The 25,074-nt window shown below is 41.3% G+C and overlaps 1 protein-coding gene across 1 annotated transcript; it reads left to right on the top strand.

The window, feature by feature from the left end:
• Positions 1–4,490: 4,490 nt before the first annotated feature.
• SERPINE3 (serpin family E member 3) lies at positions 4,491–24,445 on the top strand. The gene is made up of 8 exons (XM_065862767.2): positions 4,491–4,624; positions 5,434–5,731; positions 9,983–10,216; positions 11,495–11,692; positions 17,179–17,377; positions 18,443–18,543; positions 21,665–21,751; positions 24,318–24,445. The coding sequence occupies exons 1-8, from the start codon at positions 4,499–4,501 to the stop codon at positions 24,443–24,445; spliced, it is 1,371 nt and encodes a 456-aa protein (XP_065718839.2). The 5' UTR covers positions 4,491–4,498.
• The last annotated feature ends 629 nt before the right edge of the window (positions 24,446–25,074 follow it).

Below are 25,074 nucleotides of genomic sequence, written 5' to 3'. Positions count from 1 at the left end.
TGGGCAGGGTGGCTACCTCCAGGTGTGTGAGCTGCCAAAAAGCCTTTATCACTGCTTACAGTGCTTCTTTCCACCTGGAGCTGGGCAAGAGGGTGTGAGGACAGTGGCCTGGGGGCTCCTGCAGGCTGAAGCTCTTCTGTGCGACTCTGCACTGTGTGTCCTGCCCGGCAGGTCACAGCTGACCAGGTGCTGGCACCAAGCCCATCTGTTCAGCAAGGCTGTGCCCTGTGGAGGAGTTTTTTGCCACACCAGTGAATGGAGTTTGGTCTGAGATGCCACCACAGGGTCAGCTGGATGATTTTTCCTTTAATAAAGCCCCACAGAAATGATTCACTTCACTGGACCTCTCCTTTGCAGGCAATCCTCTACAGTGCCCATCCATCGAAGAGCCAAACTGCATCCTCAGGCTTCAGTAGGAGGCAGAGGCAGTGGTGGTTTTTACATTGGCACATACATAGCAGTAAGCAAATTCACTTGAACTTGCTTGGCTTGGTATTTCACAGCTCCACAGCCAATCGCCTCCCTGCAGAATAAGCTCTGCATGAAATGATGACGTGAAATTTTTCTTATCCTGAAATTCAGCAGAACCTTGTCCCTGACTGAGCAAATGTGTTGCTATCTTGCAGTGTGGGCTCTCTCCTGAAAGGGAGATGTAAGCAAGAAGGAAGCTGGTTTGGATTCAATTTCATTTCCCCAGGGTTGTATCTCTTAAAGAGAGCAAGCACACAAAAAACAGTTGCAGATAGAAGGATAAACTTTATTCTCATTTAAGAAGGGGTAAGTGATTAGTAATTCTGCTGATAACAGGGTTGTTGCAGAGCAAAAGGACGGCTGCTGGAGACCAACTTCACACAGGAAAGCAAACAAGAGGGTTCTGAAGTGGAAAACCTGTTTCTCACCTGGTCTTCTCACCTTTTTCAGCCTTTCCCTGGGATAAATTCTGTTCTGGATTTCTGTGTAAAGTCTGTGCAGCAAGAACCCAATCTGACTAGAGCCCAAAGGCAGAACTGCTCCCCATTTTCTCTCAGCAGCCACTCCAAACCAGGGCTCAGTTTTATTAGAACACAGATTTATAAATCAGAGAAAGCTCCAGTCTTCTGGGAGAAACGTTTTGGGGGAAAAAAGGCTTTCAGAGAAATCTCCCTCTGCCCACAGTGCTCATGCAGGCTGTGCCTTTCCCTCTGCTTTCTCATTTCAGTCTTGTGACTTCTGTCTCCTTCCAAGGCTGAACAAGCTCCTCACCTTTTTCCCCAATGCTACTGCCATGGAGGCTCAACCTTGAGTCCATTTTCCATGGTCAGGGAGCACTCTGTCCCCTGGAGAACCCTTTCAGCCCATACTTCCCCAGAAGATCCACATTTTCTTTAGGATCCAAGCTGATGATGAAGGTTTGCATTACACTCCTGTACCTGTGAGCAGAATCTGGCCCATGAAGATTCTGAAGATGAAGTTCTAGAGAACAGCTGTCTCTGACCATCTCTCTTTCCCTTGTCTCTCCTTTTGCATATTTTTCACACCAGACATTGCAGAGCCACCTATGATAGCATCTGTCAGTGCAAAGCAGTGGGGGATGCTTCAACAGTCTGCCCCCTTGCCCACCACGATGGTCACACAGGGGGACATCGAGGGCCCATACAGTAACAGCACTGGCATTCTGCAGAGGCAGACGGGCTCTAACCCATCAGTGAAAACAGTCACCACCTACCCCTTTTATCCAGCACTTTTCACCGGTTTTGCTCCCTATTTGGGTGTTTGCTCACACATCAGGAAGCTCTTTGCTGTTTTCCTTCTCAAAGAGCGATGGTTTTCTCTGCTCAGTGAGAAGACAGGGAGGATGGGCCTCTCTGAAGCCCTTGGACCTGCCCCTGTAGATGCCCAGAGGAACTCCACAGAGGCACAGCATCACGTGCTGCAGCCTCCTGCCCACACACTGCAGTGACATATTTTCTCTAGACCATATTTCTCCTGGTCTGTGCCTTTTCTCACTTCTCTCACAGGCAGTCTAAGTTATCTCAATGTCAAGAAGCATTTCTCAAAACACAGCTTCTACTTCTGCCCTTTTCTGTCTTTGAAGAGTTATCTTGGAGACAAATCAACTGCATTCCTTCTGAAATGTGTTTCCAACTTCTTAAAAACAAAATGATTGCAAGCAAATTTATCGGTACTTTCCCCAGCACCTTGTGATACATATCCAGATTAAGACCCAAAGAAGGATGGGATGCTTAAACTAGGACACAGACAAGTTTAAAGACTCTAAAAATAAATTCCTCAAAAAGGGCCAGAAACTCCCTTTCTCCACAGCAGCCCAATCCTCACACTTCTGTAGGTGCAGGGCACCCTTCTTTTTGACCTGGAATTTCTGCAATAGGCCTGTTTGGTTTGCAGCCCCCAGGTTATGCACCAAACTACCCTCTCTTGGAGAGGTCAGGTCCTGGCTACGTGGGCTCATTTGGCAAGCTCAGTTTTCACATTCATCCCCAAGTGGCACCAGATTTTCCATGGACATCCAGTTTTCAGCTTTGGATCACAGTTTGGGGAAGAGAAATTTAAAACTGAGGCTGCTAAACTGAAGGGCAATGAGATATTTTAATTTGGCCTGGATCATGATAAATGATTTTATCACTTGTTTTTTAGCCACAGCTAGTTTTACTGACTCTTCCTTCTTCCTTACTCTGCTGCCTTTTGTCTTTCTAATAATTCACTAATGGATTTTATTTTTTATTCATTGTATATAAAGCAAATTTCTTATTCCCCATGGCTGCTTTGAACAGCATTTATTCATTTTTAGTTTTCGTAAGTCCTCTGTCCTTGTCTGCAAACACTGCTTTTGCTGCTAAGATTCCTCCACATACTTTCCCAAATCAGTTGCAGAGAGCGAGAGTTTGAAACAAACACCCCAATTTCTAAGTCCTCTCTGTGGTGTGACATGAGCTAGAATGTTGGGTTTTTTTCTTTCCCACAGAAACTATGCTGTCCTACACCACATTTATACTGGGTCTAATTTTCAGTTACATCTACCAAATCTGAATAGCAACAATTTTGCCAGGTGAGAAATGAATGTCAATTTTTGACAGTAATGCCTAAAACCTTCACAGGCTCCCTGTCTTTCTTCCAAGTCTTAATAAATCCACAGGAGAGTATCAAGTAGGGCACAGAGAAAATGTCTTATCAGTTCTGGAACCTCTAGAAATGTCACATCAAATCCAGCTGTACAGTCTTCACTAGTGACCAGAGTTAACTTATCTATCAACAGCTCTGAGACCTTGAGAAATCACTTGGTGGCTTCTGTTTCACTCCCTCTGAATGCATCTCCAGTCAAGTGGACACTATTAATGATAACTTCAGCAGACAGATCCTCATTCGGCAAAATTCTGAAGCCCAAATGTAATTTGCAGCACGAGGATACTGCAATTGACATCCATCACAAAAGCTATATCCCAGCCTGTTGTACTAGACAGGGACTGGTCAAGCTCTCACCCTTCATCTAGCCCAGCAGAAATGCGGTCTAAATCCCAGGATGCTGAGACAGACCTCAGTGTTGGTGTCGATCCCGTCATCTTCTCAAAACAGCAGAGAGAGAGGAACAGCACCAGTGCAGGTGAAGGGAGGCCCATTGCTTCATTCTCATTTGGGCTCTAATTCAATTGTGTGGCTGCTCCTTCCCTAACCTAAACACAATTGCTTGACTGTAATGATCTTTTTCCCCATGTCTTCTTTCCCAGTTGTAACAGGAATGTATACTGTAAAACAGCTACGTGGATATATAGTGTCAAACTCTATATAGAACAATTAGCCGAAGTTTTATACTCACTTTAAAGCTAAAACCTTGCTTTCCTCAGGTGTCATTGTGAAGCTGCCAGGCTGAACCTGTGAATATGATGGGCAAGATTTGATCCTGTCACACGGAGAAAGACATGAACAGCTGCGATTGCTTTTAAAGCAGTCACAACCACAGGTCTTCTGGTTCATTCAAAGTGTCTCCTGCCTCATTTGATCTCCTTTGAGTGCACTGCCTTGTTGTTTCTTCCCTCCTGGAAACTAAAGAGTGAATGAAAATCTTGCTACTTGGGATGGCATTAAAAAAAAAAAAAAAAGCAAATAAAGACATTTTAATTGCATGGGATTTCTGAATAAGGTTTCAAAGTGGGGGAAAAACTAGCTGTGTGCCTGGTACACAGAGAACCCTTTCTCTTCCCCTTTGTGGCAGAGGAATCACTGGAATTCATATTAAAGGGTGGGGGGGGGCGGGTGGGAAGAGAGATAGGAGATGCCTTGCTCCGTACCAGCAGGTCACAAGTCTCATGAGGCTCAAGCAGGGCTTGTAAGGAAGTTGCTGACTCCATCTCCATGTGTACCTTTTTGTTCCTTGCCTTGGATTTGCTGGTCAGTGGCATGCTGCTTTGCCTGGCTCTCCATAGAGCTTGTAGCCTACAGGAATTTGGACAGAGTGGTACAGACATCGCCGACAAGAGACTCTGATCACTGACTATCCCTTTAAATGCAGTCTCATGACTTACTCTTTGCTCCACTACCTATTAAAGAAGGAGACAAGACGTACATAGACAGCTTCCATTCAGACACCCAGAAGGACACAGAAAGGCAAGACAATTTAACAGAACTAACTGTGAGTAAATACGAGGCATTAGAGGTGCTCTCTAGAGCAAAGGGCATGGAGAAAGATTTGTAGGAAATCCTGAAGTGAAAGAAGGCGCAGCATTTCTTAATATATACTGGTATACATTTTCAAAAGGCAAGGTTCTGTAAAGAAAGCTATTCTGCCATTTTAGCATTATTCCTTTAAATTTGAATCTAAGCGCCTCTTAATATAATGTTGACCAATGCTTAATTTCCCATAAAAATTGAAAGCAGTGATTTTGTGCTGCAAGCACTGGAGCCTTTTGCAGATACAACCTTTTTTCACTGGGATAAATTTCATAGAAGGAATATCTGGGGTGGGAATTCAAAATCAGCCTTTTGAAAACTTGGATCTAAAGACCATCCTGGAGTCTTCAGTTAGATACCTGCACCTCCCAAGGAGCGTTCTTCCTTCTGGGAGTGCTGGATGTGATCCTCTTTCTGCTGGGGACAGAAAGGAGCTGTGGGTGCTCAGCAACATGGAGACTGCACTAAAGTGTCTCATCATGTGGGCAGGTAACTAACTTTTTAACCAAGGGGCTCAGTGTCTCCAAGCACTGTAGTGGCCAACCATCCTATACAGGTAGAGCTTTCTGGAAACTTGGTTCTTGTTAGTCAACGGAGTCATCAGCATGCCCCTACTTCTTTTTTCTTTTGGTAGCTTCTGGGTAGACCTGGACAAGTATTTTAACAGTGGTCATTACTATTGCAAGTGAGATCTTAACATTGACAGAAAAAGAAAGTTCCTCTGTCAGCTCAGCCTATTGCTTTTCTAAATATATCTGTTATTAATTGCAGGTATGGTTATCTGTTGAAGAGTGTTCCCAACTTGCCTTCATGTTGCCCATTTCCTTCTCTGCATTTATCCTGTCTGCTTGCTGCTTAGCCAAAGGAAACTGCATCTCCTATGATGAGCTGAAAGAGCTGAAGACTGAATTTGCCATCAATCTCTACCAACATGTATCTGAAGCAGGGAACAGAACCAACCTGGTAGTCTCTCCAGCAAGCGTGGCTGTTTCTTTGGAGCTGCTGCAGTTTGGAGCTCAGGGAAACACCTTCACGGAGCTGCAGGAATCCCTAGGATACAACATTCATGGTAATGTACTGCTTAAAAAAAATGGTTCCTTGCTTACATTTTGCAATAAATTCACAGCTATGCTAAGGAGACAGCAATTCCACACATCATACTAAACTTCTGTCTCACTGCAAGATGTAGGTTTGAAGTGTTTTCTCCATCTTTGATAGCCAGAAATCAGCTGGACAAATGAAACTTGAGGGAGTAGTTTATACATGTTATTCCTCTTTCTATTGATCAGTGCTTCCTCTTTCACTGTACCAAAATACGACTACATTTAGAAAAGCTGCTTCCATGGACAGCAGAATTGCTCCTGTTTCCCAGGCGCTCATCATGTCTGTTGAGTCCTGGCCTCCCCTGTGTCCTCTGTGAGGAGATGCCAGGCACAGGACAGCTGTCTTCTCTCCTATCCTATTAACAAATTTTATGAAGCCTATAAAAACTGAACTATCTTTAAGACTGTGCACCTTTTTCTAGTGTTATTACCACCGGCCAAAAAGATGAAAAGTTGTTAGAAGGAGGCTGGCAGAGAGAGATACATTAGCAGATGGATGGTGCAATTGCATTTTTCCCTGAAAGCAGGCTAAAATAAAACTCACTGGGAATCTGGAAGGGATATGGAAAAGGCAGATGTCTTAAAATCCAGCATTAAGTCAGCTGAATTTAAGGATGCTGTTTTCATTTTAGGTCTGGATTATCCTACCATCTCACATCACACGTCAAAAACTATTTTACATTATGGGCACAATGTTTATGAAAAGCAGATGACTGCCACATCTTCAAAATTTGCAGCTTACATACCAGACTTATGTATAGAGATGACACTGCTGTTTCTCAGCATAAAATTTACTTTCAATATATGAAGACTAAAGATAAAACCTGCAGCAGTTCCACTGTCCGGTGATGTAACCTGCCGTAGTCACCATTACCATTCTGTACAGCATTGATATTCAAAACCGACACGGCAGTAAGAGCTAACTCTGGCTGATATTAACATATACAGATACAGCTGCATGTACTGACTAAAGGACAGTGCATCTGTGTTGTGAGCAGCTGATATAACAAAGTCTTGCCTGTAAGACTCCTGTTTCTGTAAATTCAATAGGGTAAGTCTAAACAACATTAATTCATACAAGTATTACCTCTTTTTTGACACTTCTGATCATTAGGGGCACAGTTATTAAGAAAGAACCTTAACAATAATATTACAGAGTGAAACTCAGGCACAAATCTGCACACAAAATGTAACAAAAAGAAGTGCAGACGCTGTGAATGACCTGTGAGCTCTTTCGTGCTGCTTTACTTCTCATGTGGCACATCATATCAAGCAGACACTTTATCTCAATTTCGTTTGTCTGTGGCACAAGCCACATGAGCTTTGGCTTTCAGCGATATTGATGCATGAATGTGAAAATAAAGTAGGATAGGATCTATTGCTATTGGTTATAACAGCACATTTCCAGTGATGGAGAAGGAACCCCCTTCCTCAAATGGTTTAAATCAAATACTTGAATCAAATTTCCTATCAGATGATTAAAACCAAATCACATACATATACATATCTGATAAAAGTAATTTCTTCCATTATACATTTGTATTAATGTTTCCATTGGCCTGTCAAACAATAATGAAGAATGTGGTTAAAATCTTAGCAGGCTGAAAACAATTAAAACAGTGGTGTTTCATTCACTATTCATGGATATTGTGCTCTTATATGCACTTGTAATCTTTTAATATTTGGAAGACTTGTTCTCCTTTATTCTAGTACTAAGAAAAACAATGTATAAAGGGATGTCTCTCTAGACAGCACAGACAAAATGACATGCTTTCAAATGCTTTCTCCTTGCTGATTTATTTTATCCAAGGTAGACTATTTTAAAGCAATTTTGAACTGTTTTCTGAGTAAGAATTCAGGACTTTGGTTAGATAAGCACTTTGATGTGACTGAAATTACAAGCTGAGGATACCACACCTCACATTAACATCTGCTTCCAATTTACCATCTTTGATTTCTCACATTCTCCAGAGAGCTTGCCAAATGCTCCTGCACTAATGCAAAACACATGAGAAAAGCACTTTACACCTCAGACTGTGTGAGTTTTCTTGACATCTGTTCGAGGAGTTCAATATTTTATCCCTTAAAGAGTAATAGATCTAAATTTTAATACCAAATTTCCCACAGGTGATTAGTCTCCTTGCAGGTTGTTAAAGGAGCACTGTTAGGCCAGAAAACACAAACTGGGTTCTCAGGTGGTAGAAATTGATAGATGTGACACTCTCCCTTTACCCCACCAAGAATCTATGCAGTAAAAGTCTCCTGATGACCTGGTTGGCAGATGGAGATTCAAGGGGATCCTGTCCTTGATCTGATGCTCAGCCTGGGACAGGTCAGCCTAGGCAGGATGGACTTCCCCATTAGCCACCTCAAACCATTCCTGTCCCAGCTGGCAGCCCAGCCTGATGTCCCTCTAGCACTGCCTACACCCACAGTTGTCTGGAGAAACTGGGTGATTCTTCCCTTTGCCTAAGGCCTCCCTTGAGTCAAAACAAAGATTTCCAGCCAGCCCATAACAGTGAGACCAGCCATGCCCGTGGGAAGTCAGATACCTGTGAGCTGCCCAGGGCACCCCAGGGTTTCAGGCCAAGGCAGAGGAGCACCTGAGCCAAGTACAGCAACCTGGAGAAGCAAGGGGCACAATACTGATCCCCTGCTTTGAGACAGTAGTCAGCAATTCATATACAACAGTGAGCTGCTGAGATTTCATGCAGAAATTGGAACACTTGGTGGTGAAATAATGAAAGTCCTGGTGGTCCCACAGAGCCAAGAGGCACTGATGTCTTGTTGAAGAAGGAAAATGCTTCAGACATTTCCCAATCCTCATGGAATACTTATTTATAGAAGCAGGAACATGCTGAAGATGTCTTACTGGCCAATCAACCTCAATAAGACTTTTATTGGCTGGGCACATGCAAGTCTTCTCCAAAGCACAAGAAGAGGGGGGAAAGGGGCTGAATCATGAACATGGGAAGCTTGAGGAGATTTGACACATAGCCCATAAATATTGTTCAGACAGGGTTGGAGTCCCAGGCCTCAGGAAGTCACCTTGGCATGAACCATCCCATCACAAACAGCAAGCAAAATAATGATAGGCAGAAATCTCTGCTAAATCACCCATCAGAGGAACCTACTAGAAACTTTGTGATTTTAAGAACACGAGATCCTCTAAGTTTGCAGGACTCATGCTCCTCTTGGGTCCACACCTCAACACTATATCTGTCACAGAAACCACCACCATTGAACTACCACAGGCTCCCCAGGAACAGGAGATCGGGGCACTATTCAAGTATTTTCATTAGTAGACAACAAACCAAGAGTACACATTACCGAATTTCATAGTTGCTTTAAGAAATTTGAAAGACCAGAACAGAGTTTGAAAGGATCCTGGAAATCAGAGAAACGTGTGAAGTGAGTAAGACACAGTTCAATAAGGACAAGTGCAAGATTCTACATTTAGAGGGAACAATCGGCTGCTTAAAACAGGGAAAAATGAGCAAAATAATAGATGTTTCAAGAAAGGGTCTGAGGGCTCTCAGGAATTAAAAATATTGACTAAGAAATATAATTGTACTAAAGAAAAAGCAGACACTGTTGTGGGTTGTATAAAAAGAAGAGTTGCCTGTGACACACATGAAGCAACCTATCAGCTCTATTTAGCATTGCCAGGGCTCATCTGCAATACTGAACCAGTTCGGGGCACCATCCTTCAAGAAACAAAACAACACATGAGGGCCAAGGGTCGCAGTGACAGAGCTGGGGCAGTCAGGAAGATGACTTTCCTGGGGTAGGTGGCATCAGTGATGGCAGAAGAAGGAGATGGCAGTACTGCACCATCAGCAGCTCAGCCAGTCATGGCCAGAGGCACTAATGGGAACCCAGAGAGTTCCCAAATGTTCTTTATGAACTGTAAGAGTTGTGTGTGCATAGAGGTGTGAGCCTGATGTGAAGTCAGCCACTTGATGTATCTACACTAGGTGATTTCTACAGCAACATGAAGAATGCTGAGAGCTTTCCTGTGCCCAGTGCATCACCATCCTTGACAGTAGTACTTGACAATAATAAAGGCAAGGGTGCTTCAGTTGCTATAGTGCCTTAACTTTCAAGTGACATCAGTGTCGGCAATGGAATTGAAAGCTCCTGAGTGCTTGTGCAATCTCTGCTGTCCTTAGCCTAAGCTTGATAACTGCAGTTTTTCCCTCTCTCTTGCCTGGCAGATCAAAGCGTGCAGGACTTCTTGCAGACATCGTATGAAGGAGTGACAGACCCCAGCCAAGGCACAGCGCTGCAGCTGGCGTGTTCCTTCTTCGTAGATACCGGGGTGCAGCTCTCACCCCGCTTCGCTGCACGTGCTGCGCGCTGGGCAAACAGCAGCCTGCAGCAAACCAACCTCACGGACCCCAACAGAACCACAGCCCAAATACAGGAATGGATCACCGGTCACCTTGGAGGTAACATTACAACCCATGAGAATGGCTGCACATGGATGAAATGCATAATAAAAGTAGTGAGAGAAATTACATTTAACCAAGTATAAAGTTTTTTGTCCCACTTCGCGTTGTCCAAATCAAGGCTGAGAGCCAGGAAATCTAATTCCTGTGCTGATGCTCATTTTCTAATGTGAGGAAAGAGCTGGAATAGGTCTGAATCTGTGAGCACAAGTTTGCATTGTCAAGCTGGTAACTGCTTGGCCTGGTTCCTCTAATTTTTAAAATGGCAATCCTTCACAGTATTTTCAGTTTTAATGAGGAGCAGGCTAATTCCCCAGGGACCAAGTTTGCTGCGTTGAGTGTTTCCATGCTGCTGTGGGGGACATGCAGGAGCTCAGCAGTCAGATTCCGAGTTTAAAAAGTCAAAATGGGAAATGAAAATAATTTACTTTCCAGATAAGCAAGAAATTTAATGAAATTAAATTCTGTGTTAATGGAAAAATAATTGAAAAAGCAAGTCCTTAGAAGCATCAGAGCAAATCAATCCAATCAGCTTAAGTTGCATAAGTATTAATTTGGCCATCGACATGTGAGGTGAAATTAAACACACACATTAAAGCTACTATTGAAAAAAAAAAAAATCTATCCCTCTCAAATGAACTATAGTAAGTAGTCTTGCTTCAATATAGAAAAGTATTGCTCTAGAACTGGATGTTAGATGGGAGTTTTATGTGGTGCTCACATGGATATCAATGAATTAAAAGTGGCTTACACGTCCAAGAATCTTTGAGATACCCAAAGCAAGATCAATTCAACTGCTAACAGGAGAGAGAGAGAATTAGGATATGAGCTTCAGTTGACTTAGTTACTTCATAAAAGGGTCAGTAACCATGAATCCATTTCATGAGGGATTTCTAGTGCTAACAATGAACCACTCAAAGATACATGTGAGCACATTTAATCTAGAAAACCAGTTAGGGGCAGAACACGATGCTGAGCACTGGGCTGCTGTCACCCATATTGTTCAGTCAGTAGCATAGTCCTGGCACAACTTGGGCCCTCAACACTGACCAGCTTGAGCTCCATTCTGGGGAGATCATGGACCAACAGGCAATCCTGATGAGGTCCAGGTGCAAGTGATGAGTGGGATGTAAAGGGTTTAACAGTGCCTTGTGAGTTGTGCCTCTTGCCCCTAGGGATGGAGAGCAGTCACAACTTGCTTTATTTACTCACACGGACCAGGTTTTTAGGCTGGGGTGAGTAGGATTGTGTGTGTGTCCCTGCTCCTTTTCCGTGCAGATGGGGATGTACGTGGCATGACATTGGAGAGTGCTGGGTCGCCGCTCAGCCAGGTTGCCCTGGTGACCACCATGTATTTCAAAAGCACGTGGCAAAAGAAGTTTTCCTTTCTGGATACCCAGATGTTGCCTTTTACCACAGCAGCGGGCTCAACACTGAACGTGCCCACAATGCATCACACAGCCGAAGTTAACTACGGTAACTGTCCTTGATCCAGATTTGCTCTATTGTACAACATGGAACAGTTTTATTTATTTAATTGCTGCAGTTAACGCACTAAGATGTGTTATTTTCCCAGCCTGGAGAAGTCACAGAAGAAACCCCATCAAACGAAGAGACCACTTGGGTGACCAAATCGACACCTTATAATCGCAGGCAATCATTAAACAGATCCTGCATTCAAAATGGTTCCTAAAATATCTACAGTGCATGCCCCATCCCTCACAGACCAACACCTTCCAGCACTCCATAACAAACTTTTCAGCTATAGCAAACAGGTGAAAGGCACCAAGCTAACGTGTCAGGAGAAGGCAGCAGGCGACACTGCAGGTACCCTGGTATATAAAGTCCTTCACAATAGCAGGGAGCTTGTTAAATAAAGCTGCCTAGGAAGGGAGTACCATAGGAAGGACATCTGATCCCATGCCAAAGGGGCAGTTAAAACCAAAACAAGATCAAGCCCCTAGCATTTTGATTTGTGGCCTGGGTATGAAGTTTTCTGGCCCCTCAACCTGATCACTGCTTGCTCCTTAAGTGTGTGAGCACCAGAGAGAGGTTAACATCACCATGAGCACCAGCACTGCACACCCACACCTCCTGCCACAGCCTGTCTGTGGACAAAACTGCATTATGGTAAAACTGAACAACTTTGGGGCCAAATTCTGCTATAAAGGGGACAGGAATTTTTCTGTTCTTTGTATCAAATCAGTGGATGCTCTCAGCATGGGCTTTAAACAATATAAATACAGATCAAATTTTTATTTGTATAATACATGAATACAGTGTGTGTTCCTTTCAAAGGCCTGGAGTTTGTGGGTTGCTAACAGAAGGACTGTAGGCTTAATTTTCTACCACCAGGAATTCTTCCATTTAGCTCTACAATCTCTTCCAAAATATAAAAAGCTCATTTCCTTTCTATCCTAAATTTCAAAATCTCACTTAGGTAAAAACCTTTCTAATTCCAAGTCTACATTTTTTGAAAACCAACTTATATCTCTCGCCATTGTGACAGCTTTATCCTTTTACATAAATAACTTATTCTTAGCTTTGATATTTACTCCCAGATGCATTTGCCAGCCACCAAGCTCCCTCTCAATTTCCTGTTAGCTAAGCTGAAGATACCAGGCTCTCCTAATCTATTAGAAAAAAACGGATAATCCAATTCTCCAGTAGTTCTTTTCTGCACTTTTCCAATTTAAATTAATCTTTATTGAAAATAAGTGGCCAGAAATGTACGTGATACTTTTAATGAGGCCATATACATGCACAATAAAGTGCTCTTGGTATTTCTATGACTAGCTAATATACCTTGCATAGTGCACCACAGAATCATCTCTGGGTTGTTACTTAAGGTTGATTCCAACTGGGCCTTTTTTTTCTTTCTCCATTTTTTTCCTGCCATTGAGTCCTAGGTGAATCAGAGGAGGGAAATCTCCACAGGCACATACCTTTTGTCATGTTTTTGAAGCATCATTTGGTTTCCATCACTGCAGTCAGCACTGTAACCTCGCTGTTTGTCATTGATGAAAGTCTTGAGTGTTGGAAATACTTCAGAAAGTCACTGGTAACCTCTTTTCAAGCTGGGAACCCCACTTGTTACTTAGCTGATTGTAGTTGCCCTTTCAATTGCCTGTTTGCTGCCTTTCATTTCTTGCTCTCATTGCCATCACTTCTATCTGTAAATAGTGCCACAGTAAAACTATATGTTTAATGTTTTACTTAAAACTAGATGGCTGGATCCAAGTCTTTCTTTCAAATTATTCATCAAGACAAAAATGCTTATAGATTTGTTTGCTAGGGTCTACCGATGTTGCAATTCGTCTCACTTTCTATTTCCCTCTGTGACTTGATTATTCTTTTCTCCAGAGTATGTTCTAAAACTTCTCAAACAAAGACACAACATTTCCCAGATCACTTTCTTTTCTTTATAAATATACTCCTGTTTCCCAGTCATGGGACACAAATGAATCTACAGCTCTATTAAAAATCTTTGCTGACATATTTGTGATAGCACATCCAAGTTGTTTTTGTTTTCTAGGGTGGTGATCATCCAAGGCCCCAGATTATTATTTGTCTCTCTCAAGTAGTTTAAACTTTGTTTCTGTCACTGGTGTTGTAATACCTCCTGTTATTTCCTCATTTCCTTTAGGATCCTCACCATTACCCTTTGCTATATTACCAGACTGTTTTTTTCCCATCAGTTCTGGCAATTAATAGGGATGAAGGTAAAAAAAAAAAACTCAGAGTGTTCAGCAGCACCATTCATCTTTCCCTTTTCTCTTGTTTATGTGACTAAAACATTTTCCTTTCCTGTGCAACAGTCACATCGGGCAAGCTGTTGGCCATTCATTATTTTTATGCCTGTTTATCTCTGAACCATAATTCACCCGGTTGAGGAAACACTTTTTCCTCTCTTTGCGAGCTTGTCCCTACTGTTACATCTTCCTTTGTGGTATTTCTTCTTCTGGGACATCCACGGTGTGTCCACCAGAGTTCTTCCTCCTGCTGGGACTGCCAGCTCCTGAGTGCATTCACACTTCTGACTTGGAGCATTCTCATCCTCTTTGCATCCAAACCTGTCATAAGTTAATTTGTTTAGTCTGGAATGCAGAGTTTCCCCTTCTAAAACCCTACACTTTATTATCCTCATTGTCAAGTAACATAAACTACTACATCAACTCGTGTCTTTCAGCCCTGGGTGATTTCCTGTCACCAGCTCATTGAAGCAGCTTTGCTACTCGTGATATCTGGAATAGCCTCGCCTTTTGTTGCTCTGCGAGCTATTCAGGTAAACAAACAGGCTTCTTGGGAGTAACACACACCTATTAGCTCAGGAACAGAGCTTTTCTCTGAACTTTCTCTTTTAGTAAAGTGAGATAAAGAAATGAGAAGCCTAAAATGACAGAAGGCAGAGGGCTGCCAGTGCTTATAAAGGCGGAGATCTCAGGTAAAGACCAGTGACTAGAAATTCGGCAGTCGAGCTGCATTGACTGACCATATATTTCCTCCCGAGCTCTTGCAAACGTGGTGTGAAATCATTAGTTGTGCATTTCTGACCATTTGCCTAAACACAAGAGCTCCATCCTGTCATCCTTAAGTAGGTAACTGGAGTGTTAAATATTTGCACAGCAAAGGAAAGTTTACCAAAATACTGGGATTATCTTCTCATCCGGTCTGAAATGTGTGAGTTCCTGCAGCTGGAGAGACTTGTGAGGGAAGTCAAAATGAGAGGCAGCATTTAAAATTTGCTGATTGTCAGATTTTACAGGGCAAATTCAGTCTTTGTCACTAAAAATGCTATGAATATTTCTAACAAATCAGTTTGAAATTAATACAAAAAACAGGCTCAGTATAACAAAACAGAGGTAGGAGATAACTTTCCTTCATTATTAAATTATAGCAGCTGTCTCCCATCATGATCCAAAACACAGTGAGAAAGATTAGCTGTGGCCTGTTATCGACCTCCGCTTTTACGACATTATTTATCATTCAACATGGCCACACAGAACAAATCAGCCTGGGGACAATTAACACTGCTCTAAGAAAATGTCAACATTACAGTTTACAAATGCCTGTAATACACTGCAGCTATTTTACATATTCATTTTTCCAAGCAATTTGTTAACTATATTTGAATACTGATTTAATGTATATATAATAATCCTTATGGGATGCTCAAAATCATTTCAAGTAAAGAACACTAAATGATCTGACTCAATAAACTCAACTCTTTTATTTTCTTGCTAATGAATAAATAAGGACTGTAAAACCTTTGTGCACAACGTGCTGACTTCAAAATATCAGCGTGCCCACAAATTAAACCTCTCATGTCCAGTGCACTACAAACGTAAATCTGCCCTGTTTGCACCTTACAAACTAGAAGGTCTTTTCGCAGCACATGATCCATGTGCTGAGAGGTGGTTTTAACAACACAATTCCTTCTCCGCATTGCATGGCAGGAGGGCTAATCTTAGAGCCTAAAATTTAATGGCAGAATAATCAACGTTTTGTGAATCCTATCTAGTCCATATCTGCAAAGATAAAAAATTATAGAATAGAATCATAGAACGTCCTGAGTTGAAAGGGACCCACAAGGATCATGGAGTCCAACTCCTGTCCCTGCACAGGACAACCCCACAGTTCACACCATGTGTCTGAGGGTGTTGTTCAGTCTCTTCTTGAACACTGTCAGGCTTGGGGCTGTGACACCTCCCTGGGGAGCCTGTTCCAGTGCTCCACCTTCCTCTGGGGGAAGAACCTTTTCCTAATGTCCAACCTAAACCTCCCCTGGCACATCTTCCTGCCATTCCCTCAGGAATGTTGTACACTAAACATTTGAGACATCCTACATCTATATATTTATTGGCCGATGTTATGAACATGAGCTACCTATATTCCGCTATTTATAAACCCTGACTCAAAAAATGTGCATATATGCCCTTGAAGATACAACTACTACAGCTGGGTGAAGAAGGAATAGATTCAGTATTTTGGATGGCCTGCAGCAATCAGTTCTTTCCTTGTGACTTGTATTTATCTTCTGGACTGCTAGCTATTGCTGAGTGTTCCTGAAAGGCTGTTTATTGGATTAACAGATGAAAAAATAAGGATGTAAAATTGAATCTGTTCTACCGTATAACAGTGACCATTAGAAACAACTGGATTAATTGCTCTTTGAAATATGAAACAGAAATTGTACTTTTAAATAGTTGTTATGACTTGTTGCATAACTAATCACAAGCTTGGAATCCCACCAGCTTTTACTTTTGAGACTAGTTTTTATAACCATCTGATTTTGGTAGGTCTTGATGCCTAGATTTTCAAAGGTGAGGAATTTGGTGCTTAAATAAGCAAAACCCTAACTACTTTATTGTTTAGTGTATTTATTTGTTTCTCAACATAGGGTTAAAACTGATTTTTAAAGGTAGTAAAGATGGAAACACGCAGCAAAGTAGCTTTCCGTTAACTAAATAGGACATTCCGTTTTGGTTTGTTTTAATTTCTATCAGTACTGAAATTTTAGTGAAAGACATCAGAAAATCGTAAGTTTATCCAAAGAACAAGCATTGCAGGAACAGTCACCAGAAAGTTACTGTCATTGCCTCAGTAACAGTTTTCAAAACTCTGAGCAAGGAGGACAGCTATGGTATGAGAAAGTAATAAAATCTCTATGCTCTGTTCAGACAGTGCTTCAGGTGCTATGACTATCCTTGGCATTTTTCTGCCAGGAAATAGATAGATACAGATATATAGATATAGATGATATAGATATATCTCACACAATCAGCTCTGTTGTGAGTTAAGAGCACCCTGAGCTGGCTGCAAGAGCCCGTGCACCAGAGACAAGCCCCTATATCCCACCACTGCTGTTCTGAACCATCTGCTGACCCAGGCTTGGGTTGTGGGTTTGGGGTTTTATTCCCCATTTGAATGATGAAATAAGATCTATGTTTGCCCACCCACAGGCCAATTCCAGACTGCAGCTCTGGAGGCTTTCAGCGTGGTCGAGTTACCCTACCTGGGAGAGAAATTCAGCATGTTCCTGGTGCTTCCAAGCCACAGAAGAACATCTTTGTCCCAGATTGAGTCTCAGCTTTCTGCCAAAACCATAAACCTTTGGGCCAACAGCTTAAAGAGAACAAAGATGGACATTTTTCTACCGAGGTAAGTGATATTAATACTGCAAGGTGGCTTCGCTACTTTGTCAGAATTCTGTGCGAAAACACTGAAATGAGCAATGTGTGAGAAAAAAAAATCTAATTATTAACAAATACTTTCAGTTTTGTCATTCATCACATGATTAGAAAAGCTCTAACCCTTCATGAAGATGTGAGCTGGGAATCCCAAAACTCTCTGATATGTTCTGTACTGTTTAAAAAAACCCATGTACTTCACTCAATCCAAAAGCTTTTACTCTACATTTGTTGGGGCACAACAATACTTTAAAGATCTAAAAAGAGAGAAATGCTCCTGGCCCTTTCCCACACTCTGTTTTTGTCTTTGCTTCAGGGAAGTAAATATATAACCTTTAAAAAAATTCCATAGTTTATTTTTACAACTTGCTAGTGTACTACAGATGTACTCCACAAAGAACTTGGGGCCCTCCAACAGTTATACTCATCTTTCTGTGCACAAAGCAAGTTTCAGCCATCCATTTTCCACTTCAGTCATTTGCTGTTGCTAAAAAACGCACACACCCTGCTGGAATTTTCTATCAGCTGTTCAAATTAAATGGCATAGCAGGAGGAATCAGGTGCAGGAAGGCCTTTTGTGGCTGGACCTATTGTATGGATGAGCACAGAAAGGTTTCGTTACACATCTCTTCCAATACGTTCCCCACATTAATGAAGTGCTGAAAAACAATTTGTTCATTAATACTCTCTTTCTCCAAGATAATCTTTTGCAAATGTTTCAAAGAGTCCTTTGCTGCAGTCAAAAAGATTGTTAAAAAGAGGACAGTTGGGGAAATGAAGAGTTCATGTGTCAAGAAGACCGAAGAGGTGGTTTGATTGCAATAGATGTGGGCGAGGGATTCCTTCTGTCACTGTCTTCAGGTGAAGACAAGCTGCTTTTCTGCCAAGTACACTTAATCAGACAGAAGGCATTGGGCTCACACGGAAATAAATGGATGAAATGCAAAGGCTTGAAACAGATTGCATCTGTTCCACCTTTTAGCTCTATGAAACTACAAATGCCACATTTGAATAAAATCTATCCTATTAATTCCAGGTTCAGTATTCAAAGCCTTTTTGACCTAAAGACAGTTTTTTCTGCCTTGGGAATCAGAGATGCATTTGATCCCATCACTGCTAATTTTAAAGGTATTTCAGGTAAGAGGTTTGACTGAATAAAAAATGATCACTGACCCAATAGTTGTAGGCTCTTGCATTTGAATGATTCAGCAGACCTGGGCCTTCTGAATTGATTATACGTCTTTCTGTTTGGAACTCTCAAACACAATTCATGCTCAACTGTTCTACTTTATTATTGGCACTTGTATTTTGAACTGTTGTTTTGTAGGAAAGAGGAATCTGAAAGGGATAGGGCTGGTTTTATTATTACTTATATATTTTTTTCTTTTCCTTCTTTAAGATTAAACCTGTCAAGACAGCATAGAAAATGGTTAGTTATTCAGATATTTAGGATGCTTTAATACAACTCTCATTCCTATACTTGTATTTAAATAGTCATTTAAGAGTTAGGGATGCTGGTCCAACAAGTCTGTATTCCAGCTCCTGACACCACAAACGATATCAATATATGCCCATGCTCTGTTGTTTTGCTAATCCAGTGACCAGTGATTATACTTTTGCTTTGCTAAAATACTAGTGTTAAAATTGTGAACTGTCTTGGTTTTGGAAGTCTGAATTTATCCCACTTCTTGGAAATTTATCCCTATTTAATATTATATACTAAAAGAACCCAAATTATCTATTTCCTTTTCTTTTTTTTTTTTTTCTTACTACTACCAGCAACACAAATTATTTCATCTTAGTCATTTCTACTCATAGAAAAGACTCAGTGGTAGCTGCCCTGAAAGATGGAGAGTTCATGCAGTTCTTGTGCATGTGGGTGAATAAACAGAGGTATGACAAGAATAAATTCCTCCAATTTAGACAAAGCTGCTTTTATGGAAGAGTTGCTTTCCTGGAATAAACCTCAGAAGGGATGCTACTTATGAGGTTTTTTTAATACCGCTTTTACTGCATTGTTTTATTGCAATACGTATCTCAGACCGCAGAGAGAGGCACATTAAAATAGTTTGTCCCTGCCCACTTATTTGCAAAAGCCTGCAGTTTGGTTTATTGTAAACAAATGTTAATATACGGATGAAGTGCACAAGGATGCATTTTATAAAGTTAACATCTATTTAAATAAGATAAATACTTTGAGGAAATGAACTCCATCATAAATGATCTCATTTAGCAGCTTCTTTTTTGTCTAAGCAACTCAATGGCTTTCTGCTTCACATCATCCAGGGTAAGGCTGGTAGACATATTCGATCCAGCCTGTGGCAGGATCATACATTAAGGGATATGTTGAGGCCCTTCTCATTTCTACTCTTTAGCTACTCAGTTATGTATCATAATAGGAGGGTTATTTCAATGGTCCAAGAGTAAGGTGAGACAGAGTTTATAAGGAAGGTTTATCTTTTATTTAACCAATAGATACAGCTGGAAAAAGAACACTTAACTTTTCAGTTCCTCTTCTACATGAAGGAGTAATCATAATTTTCAGAATCACATTTAGCAAACAAATGTGTTACTTCATTTCACACCTGGAGTAGCTTCTTTATGCCTGAAGGCTTCTAATTTTTTCCCTCGAAATATGTTTGATGTATTTAATTTTAAAAAATCTGCCTCTCCACAGTTTTGTCTTGTTTCCATCCTAGATTTTTGACTGGACAAAATTCAGATAGAAAGAGTTAAAATGGTCTTCTAGTATTTCCTTTTTTTCACCTATACATCAGACTCAATCCTCAGATTCAGAGAAGAATGAAAAAACCTGTCAACCTTCCCCACTTTCTGCCCTCTGCAGTCAGCTGGGGAGAAGCAGACCTGTAACACTCTCCTTGCTGTCTTTCTGAAATTAACTTTTTCCAAGGTCCAATTTATGTCACAGTCCCACTGTTTCTTCCAGAAGAGCAGTTTTGCTGCAATTGCCCTTCCAATGGTTCCTCAGTTCATTCATCGTCTCCACATGTTAATTAATTTTTATGCTCATCATGAAACCTTGCTTTTCACCACAACCTGGGAGACCTCTCAAACTAGAAATTTCCATTCAGCATTCAGTTGACTGTTGTCTGTCTAACGGGACAACAACCATAAAGATGAAAGAACAAGTAAACATGGGCAGAAACGAGGGAGGAAAAGGTATTCACAATGGTGACTTGAGGCTCCTGGAAAAGTCCCTCCATAGTCAGAGGCAGCCAAATGTGCCCATTGCTACTCACACTGGCAAGGGACCTGCCTCCCTCTGTCAGTGATACAGAGATCTGAGATACACCATCTTCCTAATCTTGCTTTCCTCACTTTCAAGATATTGCTATATAGTGTCAAAGTGATGCTCTTCTGTAGCCAAAGCCCAGCTCCCACCACTGGACACCAGTGGAAAGGGGCCAGATTGCAGCTGGCTCCATCAGCAGTAATGTGAGGGCACCTCGCAGCTCTTCCAGGTTTACACCCATACAAACACAGTCAAAAATCTTGTTGTTCCTGCTCCCCTAGATTAAATAGCAGATCTGAATGATGAGAAGTCAATAGCAGAAATGCCTTTAAGCAGACAAAAATATTCCAACTTTGCATTCACCCCAGTGATTCTTTCCTAAGAACTTCACTGCTTGTCTGAAAGTGGGATCCACATTTCATGCAGAAGTCAGAGGCACCTGGGCCATCAAGCAAGCTGCGCTCTGTGATAAAGGGCATGTTCAGGCAGATAGATTCAAGACACACATGAGCATTTTAGCTTATTCTCCAAGCTGCTGCACAGAAGGTCACACTAGCCCAAAAGCCACGTAGTCATACTATCTCAGCTACGTGCTAAAAGGTCCTTAATATCAAACCAGCTTAGATGTTCAGACTGTCTGTACTCATCCATATTAGGTACATGTACAAAAAATCAGTAGCCGAGTCAAAATTAGAACTGAGGATCTTCTGTGGAAGCCAGAAAAAGCAACTGAAAGGCAGGTTTATACTGTGCTGTCTTTCTGAATGTGATGTGGTGAAGGAACCAGTGGAAGGAATTTGCAACAGAAGAAAACCTCATGATATGACACATACTCGATGTGTTGTCATTGAATTAGTCACCCAGGTAAAATACCTAATGGTTATGTCATCCTTAGATTCTGCAGAAAAAAAGGTAAAAGCATTCTGAATTAAGAAAAAAGAAACCTGTGTTCACAATGGAATTCAGAAAATAATTATTAATATTCATTTCTGGGTTTTTTGGCAGAGCAAAGTAGTCTTTATATTTCAGAAGCTATTCACAAAGCAGAGATTGAAGTAACAGAAGATGGTACGAAAGCATCAGGAGCTACAGGTAAAGAAAATATACAAACTTCACTTTTCACTTCTGAAAATTGTCACTGCAGAAACAACTAGTAGTCATTCATAAAAAAACCAAACAAACCAACCAAACAAAACCAGCACAGTAGCATTTAAATGTATGCCTAACCTAAATTTAAACTTTCATATTTAACATGCTCCCATTTTACCATTAAGAACTCTTAAAACTCTTCCCTTTCCATGTTTGATCTTAGACTAACATATAAAGACTCAAATGAGAACCAGCTTTACCAGCCCAGGGAATACCCACTTTAAGAAGATAAACCACTTCTTTTTCTGTTGGTTAAATCTGCTTGCTCAGATCACAAAAGCAAATAAGAAAAATAATGTTTTGTCCATAGCTCCTGAACTGTTACAGGGTTTTAGGAAGATGATCCCTTTGGTATCATTGAAGGTCATGATGGGAAAGTTTTGTCTTCACAAAGACAGGTTTGTTTCTTATGTACTTTGAAGTGTGACCTTCACGTGCATTAGTTTCTACAAAACACTTCCATGTGAGCAGCTGGGACTGGCTGTGTGGGGAGATTCAGAGTAAAATCTCAGCTGTGGACTACAGAGTCAATAAATAACCCTCATGAGCTGAATCACACCTCAACAGAAATCCTCCATCACAATTAACATAAAACAGAACAACTGAAATTACTGAGCTGTGCAATCTTAATTTTTCTTTTTATTTCTGTCACATGAGCTTTATCAAAGACAACCCATGCTTGTTTGTTTCCCTTTTGGAAGACTCAGATGCTGCAGAGAGGCTGTAAGTCAGTGTGAAAGGCAGCAGCAGCAGACCCAGACCCCTGTGTGGATTACATGGGCATTGCTGCCACCAGCTTCTCAGAAGCTGAATGTGTCCTGAAGCTGTTCAAACACCAGGAAACCACGTTTTGCCTCTCTGCTTCCCTGGGCTGTGCTGCCTTCAGGTGTGCTCCATGCACACATTGCAAGTGCTGGTGGTACTTGACGGCAAGACCTGGGTCTCCCCCATTTCTGCTGAATGACTTCAAGTTGCACCAGGGAAGGTTCAGACCGGATATTAGGAAACATTTCTTCACATAAAGGGTTGTGAAGCAGGGAAGTGGTTGAGACATCATCCCTGGAGGTGTTTAAAAGATGTACAGGCAAGATTCCTAGGGACATGGTTTAGTGTCAGTGTTAGGTTAACCATTGGACTTGATCTTCAGGGTGTCTTCCATCCAAAATGATTCCATGATTCTATGATGCTCCTTGCTTTCAGGAGGAAATCCAGGAGGCACGTAGGGAGAGCACCATGGTGTATCTCAATGATGGGGTGGCTCTGCGAGGTGCACCCCCTCACGGCAGACATCCTGCAGTCACGATGCCAAAAGGCACCTGAGCACCCCTGCTCCGGCGCAGCGCTCCTCTGACAACAGCTTTGGATAACACACATGCTGTACATATGTGGGCGCACAGTGACAATTTGACATAACTAGGTTAACCTTCCTGCAGAGTTGTACAGCTTAATTTTATGAAAATGTTCATCTCTACTGGGGCATTAATATTTTAAGTAATTTTTCTGGTAATTCCCATACAAAATAAAAGCTTTTATGTGGCTTCAATTACATACCAAAGACTAAGGGTAATAGCAGTCAGACATCACATCTTTATCCCATTGAAAGCAATGCCAAAAATTCCCTTAACTCCAGTCAGACCAAGCTAAGAAGCTGATTTTAAAAGGTATGATTATATTTGTTATTTACTTAAAAGGCTCTGGATCTAGTCACAGAGTGGTTTGAAAACAACACAAGACACTTTTAGGAGCACTGAAATAATGCCACTCAAACTAGTTTTACTGAGCCTTACTTGAAGTTTCAATTGAATTCCACTGTTAGAGGTGCTCACCAAAAAATAATCCAAATCTGGGGGTTTTAATATTTGTGGTGTTTTTCGTTTTGTTCTGTTTTTTTAACAATGTACTCTTAATACTATGTAGGCACAAGGAATAATTTATTTAAGCAAGAGGTGTTTTAATAATAGCTGAGCCATCATAATTGTTAAGGACTCTTTATTTAATCTAATAATTAACCCACAACCAGAGAGGGGAAGGACAGTAATAAACTGAGATTGAGGATACTCTTGATTCTCTGATGGAAAAATTCCAGGAGGACACAGATATTTCTCTGCTGCTTATCTCCCATTTAGAAAAGAGATTACATTTGTGCCTTGCTTATCTTTTTTACCAGAAAAGCACAGCTAGGGATTGGCAAATAGGTTTGGCAATAGCATGTTATGACTTCAGCAGTTATGGCTGCAATAACAACAAAAATTATATTACCTTTGAAATCCAAAACCAGACAGGCTCACTTCACCAACAGAATACACACCAATCCCCCGCATGTAGTCTCACAACACTTGACTTGTTCATTCACCCAGACTGATCTCACTGCTGGATAGAATTATTGTTTTACTCTTAAAGCAGAGGAGCAGCTCAAAACTCAGGTACTACAGATCAGAGCTTGAGGGCACTGTACAGGAGATGGAATGAAAATGCACACAGTTTACTAATGTTCTTTGTTGCATTACAGCAATGGTATTACTGAAAAGATCACGAACGCCTATTTTCAAAGCAGACAGACCTTTCACATTTTTCCTGAGACAAACTAACACAGGTACGCACGCTCTCCATTTCAGTAGCAGAGTCCTTCATGAGTAGCACTGAAATCAGTAACAAGTTCTTTGTAAATAACATGCCTTTCTTTGGACCAGGAAATTACAACCACCAGGGAAACAGTGGGTTTAGGAGTTTTAAAGCATAAAGAATACAGTTGAGTTTCTTTAAAAAGAATGCATGATAGTCATAGAAGTCAGGGAAGCCAGATTAGCTTCTTGTACGTTTATGCGGTACATGCTGAAAAAGATTTCTACCCTAATTATATGCAATAGAGAGTTCTTAAATGCCCAAAGATTAGGGACTGACCTCCACAAGGCAAATCGAAGTACAAATGGGCTGGATCAGATGGATTAATATCTGAACAAGTTAAAATAGAAATCTTTCCCTAAAAATGAAACTTTTTCAGGCCTCCACAGATGGCACACAGCAAACAGACTTCTGCCTCTAGGGACCAGGACTCCAAGGCCTGAAATTCCCTGTATTAATTCTACCTCAAGCAGTTTCTAGGAGGATATCTCATAAATTCTGAAGACCAACAATCTTTTGCCCGGCTACAGCTCAGAATATGCAGAAGCAAGTTTCTCTTGCCTTGTTATCTTGAATAGCAACACCTTGGAGGAGAGTTTTACACATCTGGACCCTTCACTACTCAGAATCCTCATGAAACACTC

The sequence above is a fragment of the Patagioenas fasciata genome, chromosome 1, assembly GCF_037038585.1.
Source record: "Patagioenas fasciata isolate bPatFas1 chromosome 1, bPatFas1.hap1, whole genome shotgun sequence".
NCBI classification, from domain to species: Eukaryota; Metazoa; Chordata; class Aves; order Columbiformes; family Columbidae; genus Patagioenas; species Patagioenas fasciata.
The sequence above is the reverse complement of the archived record's forward strand: the minus strand, read 5'-3'. Positions and strand labels throughout refer to the sequence as shown.

Bases quoted from the DNA above. Each gene is read 5' to 3' on its own strand.
- SERPINE3 (XM_065862767.2), top strand. From the start codon at position 4,499: ATGCAGTCTCATGACTTACTCTTTGCTCCACTACCTATTAAAGAAGGA. The intron at 5,732-9,982 runs GTAATGTACTGC...CTTGCCTGGCAG, and splicing joins CCTAGGATACAACATTCATG to ATCAAAGCGTGCAGGACTTC. The intron at 10,217-11,494 runs GTAACATTACAA...TTTTCCGTGCAG, and splicing joins GATCACCGGTCACCTTGGAG to ATGGGGATGTACGTGGCATG.